This window comes from Callospermophilus lateralis, chromosome 16, assembly GCF_048772815.1.
Source record: "Callospermophilus lateralis isolate mCalLat2 chromosome 16, mCalLat2.hap1, whole genome shotgun sequence".
NCBI lineage: Eukaryota > Metazoa > Chordata > Mammalia > Rodentia > Sciuridae > Callospermophilus > Callospermophilus lateralis.
Window position 1 is genome coordinate 32,042,324 of NC_135320.1, and position 17,467 is coordinate 32,059,790.

Consider the following 17,467-nt stretch of genomic DNA (forward strand, 5'->3'; position numbering starts at 1 on the left):
TGATATATGGAGCATGGGAAGGAAAACACTGCTACCTCTTTACCTCTTGAGAAGACTCTAGGGAAAACAGATTTTAGTTTTCAGTTGAGCTGTAGCCAGATTTTTGAGTAAGAATGTGAAGAAAATATTAAGAAAGGGGTTGGAGGGGGCTGGGGATATACCTCAGTGGCAAAGCACCTATCTTCCATGCCCAAGGCCCTTGATTCCATGCCCAGCACACACACACACACACACACACACACACACACACACACACACATAGAGACAGTACTGGCTGGGCATGGTGACACATGCCTCAACTCAGGAGGCTGAGGTGGGAGGATTCCAAGTTCAAGGCCAATAATGAGACAGAGACCGAGACCCTTTCTCAAAATTAAAAAATAATAATAATAATAAGGGCTGGGCTGTAGCTCATTGGCAGAGCACTTGCCTGGCATGTGTGAGGCACTGAGTTTAATCCTAAGCATCACATAAAAATAAAGGCATGCTGTCCATCTACAGCTACAAAAGAAATTTTAAAAATAATAAAAATAAAAAACAAAAAAGGGATAAGGATTTAGCTCAGTGGTAGGCCCCCCTGCCCCCCCCACCCGCCCCGCCGCTGGGTTCAGTCCCCAGTACTTAAAAAAAAAAAAAAGAATAAAATTTGAACTCATCTTGAGAGGAGGAAATTTTATTTCTTCAAGGAGGTAAAAACATTCCATTAATATTTTGAAATTGCATAATTTCCTTGAGTATAAATTGTGCTGCTATGGAAATAATAAAACATTTATAATGCAGTGTTGTTATAGTAGATAAGACTGCCGGGAGATGGCACATTATACTTGAAGGTGGATTTCACAATTGAAAGAGAGCTGTCTGGTTATGACTATGAAAAGTCTGTGACTCAGCTGGGCATGGTGGCGCACGCCTGTAATTCCAGCAGCTCCGGAGGTTGAGGCAGGAGGATTGCGAGTTCAAAGCCAGCTTCAGCAAAAGCGAGGTGCTAAGCAACTCAGTGAGACCCTGTTTTTAAATAAAAATACAAAATAGTGCTGGGGATGTGGCTTAGCGGTCGAGTGCCCCTGAGTTCAATCCCCAGCTCCCCCTCCCCCACAAAAAAGTCTGTGACCCACCCAGACCATTCCTGGTGCAGGGAGGGCTGTGATCCTCTGACCTATGAAAGCTTAAGGAGCTCAAAGGGGAGTTTTTTGCCTTTCTTAAATGAAGTACATCATGGTCTGAGTTACTGTTTCTGATAAGTCTCAGAAAGTGATGATGGCAAAGTAAAGAAATGGAAACAGGAGGCACAGACAATGCTTTCAATGAAGTTTTGCTTTGAAGAGGAGAGAGAGTGAGAGCATAAATAAGAGGAATAATGGAGCTCAGGTAACTTTTTGTAGGAAGGGGTACCTTTAAACACTAAAGGAGGGAAGAAAAAGAACAAATTTGATCATTAAAAGAGTGAAGAATGCAGATCCACTTCTGCAGCACAAGAAGCTAGCTTTTAATGGTTACATGAGGAAGCAAAGTAATTACTTGATGGGACATAACTAGGTATATGTCTTATTTGGGTATCATCCAGTGGAAAGTCCCTAGTTTGAGGTTATTTGACAGTTTTTGATTGGTTAAGCTTAAGTTGCATTGTACTGTTTACAACTTTAGTGAGTTTTCGTTGGCTTATACAGGAACCCAAGACATGGAGCCATCTCAGCCTGTTACTTTAGTGGAATGAACTAGAGTGGATTTATAATCCCAGCAGCTCAGGAGGTTGAGGCAGGAGGATTGAGAGTCCAATCCTCTTTTTTTTTTTTTTTTTTTTGCTGGGGTGGGGGGTGTGCTGAGGATTAGAAACCAGGGCCTTACTGCATAGTAATAAAGGCAGAGGGAAAATGGCTGAAAGAGCAGGAATTTTAAAATAGGGAGGTTCTATTATGAATTGGAGAGGAAAGAGATGGTCATCCCCATATCTGACCTTAAGAAATACAAATTTGAGAGAGGAAAAGCTTCACTTAAGGGGGCTCAAGGAAATCAGTGTTTAGAGATATAGTTAAAGCAACTAATCAGAGGGAATGTTTAATGCACTGATAGAGGATATAGGAGAGTTTATTTAAAGTGGAATAGATTAGATTAGTCATAACTCTGTTAGTTGCAAATGACTAAATTGAATATATTGGACCAAAAGTTAAGAGAATCAAAAAGAGCTTCAGGTTTTGTCTTTCTTTCTTTCTTTCTTTTTTTTTTTTTTTGCGGGGGTTGTGGGGTACTGAGGATTAGAAACCAGGGCCTTACTGCATGCAAAGCAAACACTCTATAAACTGAGCTCTATCCCCAGCCTCAAAAGAGCTTTAGGAACCAGAATGTATTCTGGATCTTAGGAACTAGACTTAGGCATTTGAACTCATTGAGTTTTCTCTCTTTCCTCACCATCTTTTGTTTCAACTTGGCTTCATTTTCTTTTTTTTCTTATTGTAAACAGAATTTATTTACACGGAAAAAAATGGGTATTTGCAAGTTTTTTTCAGAACGCTTTCAAGGAGGGACCTAGATTAGATTGGTTTGTGTGGCATGATCAGTCAGAACAATCTCTATTTATTCACCATGTTGACTTTTTGCCTTGACTTCCTGGAAGCTAGCCTTATAGCATTCTTTCTTGAAATCTAGTCCTTTAATACAATTATTCTGTCTTTCTTCTCCCATTTTATTGCTTGTCTCATTTAATGTAATTTTAATAAATTTCAACTTCAGAGGAAATAATTTGTAATAGCATTGTCCTTTGGACAAGCACATTCCTTGCAATAGCATTTCAGCCCAAAATAAATTAGTTATTAGGATTATAGGGTGAAAGAATATTGTGGGCCATAAAAGTTTCACCATTCAGGCTGATGGAGACTTTGTAGGAAACTATTGTCTGTAAGGCACTCTGAAAATAATTGCAATAAAAATGCCACATACATAATTAAGCTCCCAAGCCCCCTTCAGCCTCTTTGATATGGGAACCCCCGAGACTAAATTCATTGCTCTTCTTGCCTTTTATTCACCTCCTCAAAGAGCTAATCCATGTTAGTGGTGTTGACCATTACCACCAGCCTGAGCCATTCCCAAATGTGTGCTTGGGCCTGAATCACTCACCAAAACCCAGGCCTCAAGCATTGGCTGTCTGCAGGGGCCCTGCATTTGGCCATCTCCCAAAAACAAGCATCCATGTGAAGAAACCCCATCCATCTTAAACTGAGCTCTTCAGCTTTCTCCACCAAGTCATCTTCTTGATGACCTCCCTTCCCCAACTCACCATTTGGGTAAATGGCACCACCATTCTCACAACCATGTCCCAAGCTGAATTAGTCCTTTGTCACTCCTGTTGCTTGCAAGTTCCCTCCACATGCCTGGGCCTTATTGATGCTGTCATTTGAGGATGTAGTTTAGAAGGCAGTTTGAGGACCCAAGAAAATACTGGTGTGTATGAGTAATGCTTACAGAAGTGATATATTGCTGAAGAAACGAAAGTGTCTGGCTTCACAGCCACAAAACCTATTATTTGTCTTAACCTTGAAGATTTCTTTCTGCCATTTTTCCCTAGCCTAGTGTTCATTACTTAATTAAAATAAACTACTACTACAGAAGTCCTCAACTGAATTACAGTTTTGCTTTTAATGGTTTTGGTTATTTGAGGTCAACCACAGTTTAAAATATTAAATGGTAAATTCCAGGAATAAACAACATGTAAATTTTAATTGGCATGCCATACCATTCTGAGTAATGTGATGTAATCTTGCACTTTCCTTACCATCCTGCCCAAGGTGTGAATCATTCCTTTGAACAGTGTTTCCAAACTATACATGCTACCCACCCATAGTCATGCAGCCATCTCTGTTATCAGATAGACAATACTTGTGTTCAAATAACCCTTATTTTATTTTCTAATGTCCCCAATATGCATGAGTAGTGCTGCTGGCAACTCAGATATGCCAAATGACAGTTATAAAGTGATTGTATCTGTGAAATTATCAAGAAATAAAAAGAAATTTATGCCCGTTTTACAGTCCCCACCTCAAACTGCAAAACTAATGACTACCACGTGTGATAAGCACTTAGTTAAGGTGGAAAAAGAATTAAATTATAGTGTTTGGTACACTCCATAGTTTCATCCATGGACTGGGTGTCTCATGACATTCTTCAAGGATGAGGAGGACTACTACTGTAGTTGATTTCCCATATACAACCTATTGTTTCAATTCATCATTATGGTGATGGTGGTGACAGTTTATTAATAATATCTGTCCAATCATTTCCTTCTCTGTAGGAAAGAAACAACCAGACCTCTCTCGGTGAGTTGTGGTCACTATTAAATGAGTAGTTCATAATGTTAACCATATGTTTGGCACACAACAAATATTAGTGGCTTTTATTCTTCTTGTTAAAAGTACATTCACATATTCATATTCCCTTACAATTTTTTTCAGTCTGACTTATACCCATTAAGTTCCACAAAATGCCGTATTTACTCTTAAGTAAAATCTTACCATAATTTTATAAGATAAAATTCACATTATTTATCCTGAGAGGTAAAAAGTAGTTGTCAAACCTTAAAGAAATGAATTCAAGCTGGGTGTGGTGGCGCAAGCCTGTAATGCCAGCTGCTTGGGAAGCTGAGGCAGGAGGATTTCTAGTTCAAAGCCAGCCTCAGCAAAAGCGAGTTGCTAAGCAACTCAGTGAGACCCCCCATCCGTAAATAAAATACAAAATAAGGCTGGGGAGGCTCAGTGGTCCAGTGCCCCTGAGTTCAATCTCTAGTACCCCCACCCCCGACTAAAAAAAAAAAAAAAGAATTCAAGGAACTGTTTTCTCATTTGAAATAGGTTTAACATTATTATGTGAGTGAATCAAATATTGTGGCTTGTTCTAGTCATATGCTTTTCCCTGTCAGTAAGATGAGTGTATTAACAGAAAGTGTGGAGGAAGGGGTGTTACGCAAATAAGAATATAAAACCACCATAGGTGAAAAGTTCTGGAGATGGAGGGACAGGGGGAGATGGTTGCATCAGGGGAGGAAAAAGTCAATCTAATGTAATATGAATAAGAGAAGAATGAATGGAATGGCTTAGATTTGAGGCAATAGCCAGTGGTATTGAGATATGTCGTAGAGAGGATTTGTAAAATAATCTCAGCTCTCACAGATACAGGAAAGACTTAGTTTGAATTTGTTGTGCTTTCAAGAGAACCCTAGTTCTCATGAACAGACAGGAAAATAATGGAAGCTAATAGTTTCCTGGGAGGGTTGGCACATGCTGGAGAGAGCAGGAGCGCCTGGGGATGCTTCATAAGATAATTCAGCACTTACATCTGCCTGGAGGTCACACAGTAGACCACTTTCACCTGAGATCGAAACATGGAAAGAATCATTCTGAGAAAAATGCTTTCCTAAACTGCTTCTAAAATTAAGACTTATGCCTCTGGGAATTTGTGACTGTGGAACTAAGTAGATATCTTGTAACCATGAAAAAATGGTATTTGGCCCAGTGCCTGGTTAGAACCAAGGTCTTGGGATGAGGGCCAAGATTCTTTGAAACTTTTTCCTTGTTTGCATCAGCCCATGTGCTCTAAACAAAGTTTACTGCACAAATGAAAAAAAAATGTATACATTTATTTGCAATTCCCTAAGCAGTTTTGATATATACTATTAATTTTAACCTCATATCAATATAGAGCATGATGATATCCCTATTTCAAATGAGGAAACAGGGTCAGGAAAATAACTTGTTTAAAGTTTGACAACTACTATATTAAATTTTAGCTTCCAAGATAAAGGATATGAATTTTATCTTAGAAAGTTATGATAAAAATCTTACTAAAGAGTAAATACAGCACTTTGTAGCACTTAATTGGCATAAATCCAAGTGAAATAATCATGAGAAAATATGTAAATTTTATAACAACAATAACAAAATATATAAGCAACTAATATTTTTGGTTGCCAACCCTTGCATTAAACACTAAAAACTATTTAATACTGACAACTCATAAAGTAAGGTGTTACCATTTTGTACAGATCAGGAATTGATTGGAGAAATACTATTAATATCACTACCATAATGAATGGAAACAGGAATAGGCTACAAACAGGGAAATCAATTAGTAGTAGTTTATTTTAGTTGGGAAATAAGAAATAGGCTAGGTAAAAAGAGAGAAAGAAATTATATAAGTCTGTTTTCTGTTGCCAATCAAACAGTTCCACAGCCTGGGAGAGTTACATAAAGAAAAGAGGCTGGGGAGGCTGAGGAAGGAGGATCACAAGTTCAAAGTCAGCTTCAGCAATTTAGCAAGGCCCTAAGCAACTTAGTGAGGTCCTGTCTCAAAATTTAAAAATGGGGCCGTGGATATGGCTTGGTGGTTAAGTGGCCCTAGGTTCATTCTCTGGTACCTCCCTGGTAAAAAATTTCTAGTTCAAAACCAGACTCAGCAAAAGTGAGGTGCTAAGCAACTTAGTGAGACCTTGTCTCTAAATAAAATACAAAATAGGGCTGGGGATGTGGTTCAATGGTCAAGTGCCCCGGGTGATTCTAGTTTATTTTGGTTCACAGTTCTGTAGGTACAAATTCTGGGGGCAGCATCCAGTGATGGCCTTCTTGTTGGCAAAGTTCTGATGCTGCTGGGAGCAAACGAGGCAAGAGGCAGGGAGCATATGTACATGCCCGACTCCTCTGATCTCTCTCTCACTTCCTATAAAGAGTCCAAGATTCAGTAATGGGGGCTCCACCCTGATGACATTATCTAATCCCAATCATCTCTCAAAGTCCCTATCCCTAAACACAACAGTCAAATCAGGTTTCCAACCTCTTACCATTTTACAATGGAAAGTAAACTTCAATCTGTAAAAAACTGGTGAATACTGAAACCATATCCAGAACCTAGCAGGAATAATCTTCAAGGTTAAGACAAATAATAGGTTTTGTGGTGTGAAGCCAGACACTTTCATTTCTTCAGCAATATATCACTTCTGTAAGCATTGCTCATACACACCAGTATTTTCTTGGGTCCTCAAACTGCCTTCTAACTACATCCTCAAGTGACAGCACCAATACTGCCCAGGTAAGTGGAGGGGACTTGCAAGCAACAGGAGTGACAAAGGACTAATTCAGCTTGGGACATGGTTGTGAGAATGGTGGTGCCATTTACCCAAATGGTGAGTTGGGGAAGGGAGGTCATCAAAAAGATGACTTGGTGGAGAAAGCTGAAGAGCTCAGTTTAAGATGGATGGGGTTTCTTCACATGGATGCTTGTTTTTGGGAGATGGCCAAATGCAGGGCCCCTGCAGACAGCCAATGCTTGAGGCCTGGGTTTTGGTGAGTGATTCAGGCCCAAGCACACATTTGGGAATGGCTCAGGCTGGTGGTAATGGTCAACACCACTAACATGGATTAGCTCTTTGAGGAGGTGAATAAAAGGCAAGAAGAGCAATGAATTTAGTCTCGGGGGTTCCCATATCAAAGAGGCTGAAGGGGGCTTGGGAGCTTAATTATGTATGTGGCATTTTTATTGCAATTATTTTCAGAGTGCCTTACAGACAATAGTTTCCTACAAAGTCTCCATCAGCCTGAATGGTGAAACTTTTATGGCCCACAATATTCTTTCACCCTATAATCCTAATAACTAATTTATTTTGGGCTGAAATGCTATTGCAAGGAATGTGCTTGTCCAAAGGACAGTGCTATTACAAATTATTTCCTCTGAAGTTGAAATTTATTAAAATTTACATTAAATGAGGCAAGCAATAAAATGGGAGAAGAAAGAGAGAATAATTATATTAAAGGACTGAATTCCAAGAATGAATCCTGTAAATCTGGCTTCCAGGAAGTCAAGGCAAAAAGTAAACATGGTGAATAAGTAGACATTTTCTTATGTAAGGTTTTGGAAACATGCTTAGTTATTAGTATCACATGGAACACCCTCATAATGGAGACCCTGATCAATGGTCTTGCATTTAGGACACTGTATATGTTTGAAAAGTTCCCCAGGTGATTCTGATAATTAGTCTGATTTGATAAGCTGTTGTCTAATACATGAAATAGCACATCACAGGAGAAATCTACTTCTTTTCAGCTTTGAAATCTGATTGTGTTCTTTGACATTAAATTTTATGAAACAATAAAATAAAGAATGTCCCCAATAGTATTAACAAATAAAAAACAGATGACATTTATATATGTGTCTTATATTGAACTTTGATAAAAAATAAATTAATGCTATATTAAATTGTAATTCTGTTAAGGTAGGAAGAGAATCATTGGGCAAATTGACAAAAATAATATTCCTTTGTCCTCATAAAAAAAAATCTAGGTAAGCTCCTCAGTCTTGCATTTTTAACCCCCTGGTTGATAATGATGTAAGTGGTCCAAGACCACATTTATAGTTTTGCAGTGAAAGCAGGGATGGCTAACAATATTCTTTAGCATTTCAGGTTTTGATGTAAAATCTTGAGATGTGCCATTTGCAACAGATATTTTTAACATTTTGAAAACTGAATCAAGGGAAGAAAGCAACAAGAGTCTTCTTCCACAAAATGTTTCCCTTTTACATGGGAAGACTTCTGATATACACAGTTTCTTCTAGTGCAAACTTTTCTTTAGCCCTTGGGGAAACATTAAAAGCATAAGGTGCTTCATTTGCCACTAGCATAGATACTAGTCCTACTCTAAAAGGAAGAAATCAATCCTCAATGGATTGAAACCTTTTTGAATCATGGGAAAATGAATTAATGAGTTGCTGTAGTTTGGATGTGAAATGTTCTCCATAAGGCCCAAGTGTTAAAGGCTTGGTTTCCAGCTTGTACTATTGAGAGGTTTAAGAGGTGGGGCCTAGCTGGTTGCAATGGTGCATGCCTGTGATCCCAGTGACTCCTGAGGCTGAGGCAGGAGGATTGCAAGTTTGAGGCCAGCCTTAGCAACCTAGTGAGGCCCTAAGCAACTTAGTGAAAGCCTAAGCAATTTAGTGAGATTCTGTCTCAAATAATAATTAAAAAAAAGTGGGGAGGACTGGGGGTGTAGCTATGTGGTAAAGTGCTTCTGTGTTAAATTACCAGAAACCATCCCTCACCCCCCCCCCAAAAAAAAAAAAAGAAAGAAAGGAAAAAGAGGTGGGGCCTAGCAGGAGGTTTTAGGCTATTTGGTGGGCCTTTGAAAAGGTTTGTGGCAACAATCACTGCTTCTCTCCTTTTCTTCTATCCATGAGCTGAATGGTTCTACTCTGCCCTGTGTTCCTTGTTGTGATGAGCTACTTGCTGCAGGGTCCAAAGCAACTGGTCAAATTGACCATGAACTCAAATCTCCCAAACTGTGAGCCAAAATAGACCTTTATTTCTGTTATGGTTTAGATATAAAGTGTCCCCCAAAAGCTCATCTATGAGACAATTTAAGAAAATTTAGAGGTGAAATGATTAGATTATGGGAGCTTTAACCTAATTAATGCATTAATTGCTGACAGGAATTAATTGGGTGGTAACTGTAGGCAGATAGGGGATGACTGGAGGAGGTGGGTCATTGGGGGGCATGCCTTTGGGGTATATATTTTGTCCCTGGTGAATCTCTGCTTTCTGATTATTATGTTCTGAGCTGTTTTCCTCCTCCACATGGTTCTTTGATGATGTTCTGCATAATCTTGGGTCCAGAGCAATGAGTTGGCTGTCTGTGGACTGAGAACTCTGAGACATGAGCAACAAATAAACTTTTCTTCCTCTAAAACTGTTCTTGTCAGGTCTTTTGGTGATAAAAAAGCTGACTAAAACACTCATTAAATGATTATCTTAGGAATTTGTTATATAATGGAAAGCTAACATATTGGTGTTTTGTAGAAATACACTTTCCTTCAATCAAATTGCATAATATATGGTCATTATACATGTGTCCTGAACTGCTGATACGTTTGGAAATATCTGATTTGTAGCAAAACAGGTTTTTATAGATTGGTCTTTTTCAAATACACAAGGAAAAAAAATTATTTTTTCTTCAGAGGAATGCTTGTGGTTGTTAGTCATTCCAAATGTTTTTAAAGTACTAGTAAAAATAAGTAAGGGAATCTGCCGTATAAATGTTAGCATTCCTGCAGAATTTGTAGTGGGTAACCAAACCAACCATGGAGAAAAAGTGGTGTGCGTTTGGGAGAGGCAGAGTTCTTTTCTCTTTACATTAGCTAGTTATTGAATCCTAAATTCAGTTCAGCTCTCAATAAGAGAAATTTGAATTATCATAAATCTTTAATATCTATTACATTGAAAAACAAAGTTGGGATCTACTACAGAGCTATAAATAGCACTCTGCTAGATTCAGATAACCTTGGATCTAGTGCTCTTCAGTTGGTTTTCAGACTGCAGTGAAACTTGAAAGGTCACTGAAGGTCTTTGACTCCCGTTCTCCTAATTTCTTATGTCCTTCAGTCTAGAAAGTAATTGAAGAATTTGCTCTTAGGGAAAACTTGATGTTTGAGAATAGTAACCATGAAGAAATATGAACTTAAAGATTCTTGAGACCTGGGTGAGAATTAAATAATCATGTGTCTTTCATTGCTTCCAGTTCCTGATAATTTTTGCAGGAGAAAATTCTCGGACATAAACATATGCTCTATCAGACTAAAAAGTGGAAATTCACCCATTGCATAACAATACTGTGACATTAAAAATTTAAACTGACAAATATACATCATTTAACAAATAATAGCAAACAAGAAAAAGATTTCCAAAATCTCTCTCCTCTTCATACTTCCCCAAAGCAAATAACTCTTTGTATATGTATATGTATATGTGTATGTGTTTCTGGTATTAACCAATAAAATGCTTATACTTCCATTTGTTTCTCTTTCTTTCTTTCTTTTGGTACTGGGGATTGAACTCAGAGGTACTTAACCACTTAGCCACCTCCTCAGCCCTAGATGCTTAGCGCCTAGCTAAGTTGCTGAGGCTGGCTTTGAACTTGTGATTCTCCTGCTTCAGCCTCCCAAGCTGCAAGGAATATAGGTGTGTACCACTGCACCCGGTCCATTTCTTGATTTATCAATTTTTTGACTTTCTGTTATTATATGTGATGATATGGCATTTTTAATCTCCTATTTTTTCCTGTCATCTTAAAATGCAAATTTCACTCAGTATTTACAATTGCCTATGTAAAAACGCAGAGTCAAAAGTATTTCATGATCATCCCCTTTCTTGCATAACTTTTTTGTTTTTTGGGATCAATAATTGTCTCTCCTTTTTTTTCATGAGCATAGTTTTATTTAAACTTATATTTTAAATTACTCAACTATAGATATTATATTACCAGTAGTGTTTTTTTCCTCCTACATGCTCAAATATACTTATTGACTCCACTGCTACCCTCTGGAGATCATTCTCTGAACTCCTTCCCCCTTCCTCCTACTCTAATTTGGAGAAAGCTATAGGGCACAATGTTATGGTTTAGAGATTAAATGTCCCTCAAAATCACAAATGCTAATGGCTTGACCATCAGCCTGTGGCACTGTTGGGAAGTGAAAAAATCTTTAGGGGGTGGAGCCTTGTGAGAGGTAGGTCATTAGAGGGTGATCCTTGAGGGGATATTGGGGTCCTGGTTCCTTCCTCTTTCGTTGCTATTTAGCAATCATGAAGTGAACAACTTTACCACATAATCACGATTTCCAAAACAACAGATCCAAGTAACCAGGGACTAAAACCTGTGAAACAGTGAGCCAAAATAAATTGTTCCTCCTTATAAGGTGGTTCTCTCAAGAATTTTGTCACAGAGACAGAAAACGAAAACATACATCTTTGTCTTGGAATTTCCTTTTGATGTTTTTTTTTTTTTTCTGTTGGAATTATGATTTCACTTGTGTTCTTTCCTTTTTCTTATTTCTCTGGGATACATTATCCAGCAATTCTCTAAAGAGAGGTACATGGCAGACACATCTTTTAAGTCTTACACTCACACCATGTTAATTGGTTGGTTTTACATTTTTAGTATGCAAATAATTTATCCCTCAGATTTTTGAATGCATTATATGCTAATACTCAATTACACTGAAAAAAAATCAGTGCTATTTTGATTCATGTTCTCTTTTAAATGATTCCAGACTCCTAGTTCTACCATTACACCCCAATATTTTAATCACACCACTCAGTACTTTACCTCTGGTTAAAATTGCAAAATGGTATGGATTATTTGTGTTTTTAATTGTTAGGCACTACACAGACACTTTCATTTTAGATTCATATTCTCCAATTCTGGGATATTTTCTTAACAAATTTCACCCATTTTCATGTATATATTGGAACTCTTCTTACTTTGATGTTGTAGTTTCTGATTCCCTCTTGAAGTTTTCAATTTTTTTCTATTTTTCATCTTTTTTTTTTGTTGTTCTATTTTCTGAAAACATTTTCAACTTCGTTTTCCAAACTAGGACTCATTTTTGTTATATATTTTACTTTCCAAAGCTTTTTCATAGAGCTGTTTTTCATAATTTCCTGTTCATGTTTTATGAATTATAATACCTTTATTTCTTTAAGGATACTAATTGTTTAAGTCAGCTTTTCTTCACTGTGACCAAAATACCTGATAAGAGCAACTTTGAAGAGGAAAAGTTTATTTGGGGCTCATGGTTTCAGAGGTCTCAATTCATAGTTGGCTGACTCCATTGTGCTGAGCCTAAGATGAGGCATGGGGGAAGGGGCCAGCAGAAGAAAGATGCTCTGCTCATGGTGGGGTCAGGAAGCAGAGAGAGTAGTAGAGGAAGGGGTTGCAAGGTGCACCTTTCTAGAGAATGCCACCATTGATCCACCTCCTCTAGCCATACCCCCACTTGCATAGTTACTATCCAGTCAGTTCATTCAAACTAGGATGGACTGATTAGGGTATAGCTGTCATCATCCAATCATTTATCTATCAACATTCCTCACAGCCAAACTAAAACACTAACAATTACTTTTTCTTGCATTGTTATTTTGCTTTAAATCTCATATTGCACTTTTGTATCTTTACGAGATACTGATTGAAGATGGTAACTGTGTATGTGTATGTTTGTTAACTTGTAGGTTTCATTTTGAGAAGATGTGGCAGTTCTATTGCAGAAGCCACACATTACTACTGCAAGCGAAGATTTTTTTCTCTGGAAAAAAAATTTCAGTCGTTAATCAGGTTTCATATACTTGAAGGTGACTGTTCTGGGAAGAGGTAAGCAATGGGGAATGGAAGTTTACTATCCTTTCCCATATCCCCGCCCCCGTTCTTCACCTCTAAGAATAAACTTTTCCCTTTCAATTTGTGTGGCTGAAAGTGGTGGTTTTCCAGCTACATTGTACTAGCAAAGGGACACTGGAGTATATTGCACATATAGGCTTTCAACAATCCCATTTCTAGACTAGCATCTTCTAGACTTGGTACCTCCATGTCCTAATCTTCTCAGGGGTTTGTAGGGTGAATTGGAGTCAATAGGTTACTAGGTTATATATTGGTTATGGTTTTATCATTGCCCTCATTTCATCTGCTGTTTCTCAAAATTTGTTTCAAGTCCCTATAGTCTCCTCTGTCTTTGCAAGCTGCTGTATTTTGGATTTGAAACTCCCCCCAGAGACCCATGTATGAAAAGCTTTGTTCCCAGCTTGGTGCTACTGGGAGGTGGTAGAACTGTTAAGTGGGGCCTTGTGGGTAGAAGTTAGGTCACTGGGAACATGCCCTTGAAGGGGACATTGGGATATCAGCTCCATCTCTTCTCCCAGCTGCCACAAGGTGAGCAGTTTCCTCTGCCATGTGTTTCCACCATGATGTTCTGCCTCACCATAGGCCCAAAAGCAATGTCACCAAGTGACCATAGACTGAAAGCTTTGAAACCATGAGCCAAAATAATTCTTTCACCTTTTAAGTTGAATTATTTCAGATATTTATTACAGTAATTGAAAACTTACTAACATATAGGTTTATACGTTTTGCTATTATTTTTATGTATACCTGTGATTTTTAAAATTGGGTCTTAGAAAGGAGTAGCAGTAAATGTAATCAATCTGACATAAATCATCAGCACCAAGAATTAAATTTCTAGGTAAAAATGCTTAATGTTTTTACCAAACAATATTATGTTAAATGGTTACTAAAATGGATTTGTTGGATGCAGAATACTCAAAATTTAACATTTATGGGCAATCTTTCAGGATAAAATTGGAAGTAGCTGCTTAGCTGACAATGTTGTTACATCATTTAATACTGTTGGCCTTCATTTTCATGACACCTGATACCTCCCTTGCTATAACACTCCTACCCCAGTGACTATCTTGTCCTTGTTCAGTCTTTTTTAATCTTACTTGTCAAATTCTCCTGGACCCCTCCCCAACACCACTCCAAGGTTGTTACACATATTTACCTTCCTGTTCTTTCAAGTGCCACCTGAGTGCTGATGGCTTCCTAATGTGTACCTCTAACCCAGACCTCTTTTATGAGCTCCTCAGCAGAACTGGGTGGGAGTTTGAGTTTCCTTTTTCCACTGGTCATGTACTACCGCACTGTTTGGGGGGACTACATCATTAGACTCTGTGAAACAAGCATGGACCTTTTATTTTAAAATGTTTTATTATTTATGTTTTCAATAGACCAGTCAAATAATTCAAAATTCAAAAGCTATAAAGGATACAGTGTAAAGTTTCCAGTCCTATTCCTTGTCCTTTAGATGCCTGAAAGTTTTCCTCCTGGGATGTAACCCATGTTGTTGTTTTGTTATTTTTGGTGTTTTTACAAAGACACTTTATGCATACACAAGTAAAGACACTTTTACATATGTACCTTTCCTCTCCCCCTTCAATCCCAAACTTGTTTCAAAAGACCCAACACTGATGCAATTGGAACCAAGATTTTCACAGTCAATATTTCAAACACTGAACTTTTCCCCAACCAAAACAAGATATTCTTCTAAGCACCCCTAAAGACAGAAGGAGAAAGGGAGGGGAGGACTCAATAACAAAAGTTTTCTTGCTCCAACGCTCTAGAAATTGAAAGCAAGTCTCATTTTGATCTGTTGCTCTGATAAAAGACTTGTAAGGAAAGGGATGTTGCTATATAGTGTTGAAAGAATTAAAAACTTTTGACTTGAATCTTTTCTCATTTTGAGATATGCCAAAGAGAAGCTATAAAGTTCTTCCTTTAAGTGGAAAGGTGAAAGTATAATAAGATATTGAGGGAGAGAGAACAGACATTCACATAACTTTTATCATAGTACATTGGTATAGTTGTTCTATTTTTTATTAATCATTGTTAATTTCTGTTTAATTTATAAATCAAACTTTGTCATAGGTATGTATACATAGCAAAGAAAGCACCTGAAACTATCTGCAGTTTCAGGCATTCACTGGGGGTCCTGGAAAGTATTCTCTATGGAAAAGGGGGCACTACTGTACTCTAGCCTTTGTGAAGCATAACTGCAGACAGTACACTGATTCCTGTGTTCCCATGAGATATTTGTTATTCCTGTGACCTCAGTCACAAACACCATATATCGTGTCATATAAATTTGTTTCCCAAACTATAGGACGTTCTGCCATATCTGTTCACATGCAAACACACAATTTCTTCACACACAATTTGAACAAGTACTCCCATTTCCCAATACCCCTAACCTTGGTTATCACTTATTTAGCTCATCTTTTATGAGGTCAGATTTCTCTAAGCAGCCTTCTATAACACAACTTGACTAGTATTTTTCCTTTATGCCAAACAAATATAATAGCTTTACACATTGTAACTGTGTGTCTCCACAACTAGAATATGAGTTCTTTTGAGAGCAGAGTAACCATTTAGTTTGCCTTTGTTTCCCCAGAGCCTGGCCCAGTACCTGGCACAGAACAATTTAATACACACCATTGTTTTTAATCAAAGTTCTGTTGCTAGATTCTCAGTAACTAATAAACTTATAGCTTTCCATTACTACCCCTCTTCCAAAAGACCCACTAATAGTATCTGAGGTATGCTATGGTAATATAAAAAGACAAAGCTTCCATGGATTTCATAAGATTTTTCTCAGCTCAGAATGTCCTTTTTACCTCAGACTCCCAACTTCCTTCAAGAAAGAAGTAGGGAGTGTTAAATCAAAGGTAACTGCACTAGTTCAGTTCAGAAAGGATATTGGCCTGGACTAAGAAGTAGTGGTGGAATAAGAGGTAATGATGAACTGTGGAGACGGAACAGACACGTGAGGATATGCATAGGAGATAAGGGAAGCAAATAAGGAATGACTTACGGGCTTTCTTTTTGACCAATTAAAAAATATTTTTCATTCAAGTCGATGGGAAAGAACGGAGAAGCTAATTAAAAGGCAGACTAATCATTCATGAACTAAAAAAATCAGATTTACTCATTTCAATTTTGCTATGTATTGATATGCTTTTTATTTTTTGGTGGTATGGGGGATGATATTTAAAGTTATTTTATTATTTTAACCATTTTAAGGGTAATTGTTCAGTTACATTAAGTGTGTGCACACTGTTTTACAATCACCACCACCACCACCCATCTCCATTTCCCCTAATATTCCTTACCCACTAAATAATAACCCCACAGTCCTATAGTCACCATTCTTTGTCTCTAAGAATTTACCTACTATAGGTGCTTCATGAAATTGGAATCATGTGGTATTTGTCATTTTGTGATTGACTTATTCATTTGGCATAATGTCCTCAGGTTTTATTCATGATACAGCATATGTAAGATTTTCCTTCCTTTTTAAGGTGGAATAATATTCTACTATATATGTATATGCCACATTTTATTTATCTATTCATCCTTTGATGGATACATATGTTGCTTCTCTATCTTTTGGCTATTGTGAATAATGTTGCTAAAAATCTTGGTTCATATTTGTTCAAGTCCTTGCTCCAATTGTTTTTGGGCATATATTCTGAAGTAGAACTGCTAGGTTATATAGTAATTCTATGTTTAAATTTTTGAGGAAGCATTATACTCTTTTCCATAGCAGCTACATCATTTTATGGTTCTACCTGCAGGGCACAAGAGTTCCAATTTCCTTTCTCAGTTTCCTTCCCAACACCTGTTATTTTGTTTTCTTCTACTTTTTCTCTTTAAAATAATTGCCATCTTAATGGGCATAAAGTGGTATCTTGTGGTTTTGATTTGCATTTCTGTAATGATTAGTGATGTTGAACATCTTTTCATGTGATTATTGGCCATTTGTGTATTTTCTTTGGAGAAATGTCTATTCACGTTCTTTGTGATTTGAGCTCTTTGTTTCTTTTGTTATTGAGTTTGGAACAGTTCTGGATATATAAGAGGTGTCCTGGTGTGAGAATGTGTTTTAGAGTGCTATGAGTATACTAGGAACCTTGGAAAAAGCAGTAGAAGGAAGTGAGGGTGTTAAAGATAATTTTGAAAAACTTCACACACACACACACACACACACACACCCAAAATTAAAGTGTTACCTTTAGGGAAGATTCAAGAAAGCACATTCTATTAGGACTCAAGGTTATTTC

The 17,467-nt window shown here is 37.5% G+C and overlaps 1 protein-coding gene across 1 annotated transcript in view; it reads right to left on the minus strand.

The window, feature by feature from the left end:
* Positions 1 to 657: 657 nt before the first annotated feature.
* The window catches only part of Lactb2 (lactamase beta 2), a 44,649-nt gene continuing 27,839 nt past the window's right edge, over positions 658 to 17,467 (minus strand). Inside the window, exon 7 of the mRNA XM_076835591.2 lies at positions 658 to 1,005. Coding sequence (XP_076691706.1) covers positions 995 to 1,005 — 11 coding nt within the window. The 3' untranslated portion in view covers positions 658 to 994. The remainder of the gene's footprint in view (positions 1,006 to 17,467) is intronic.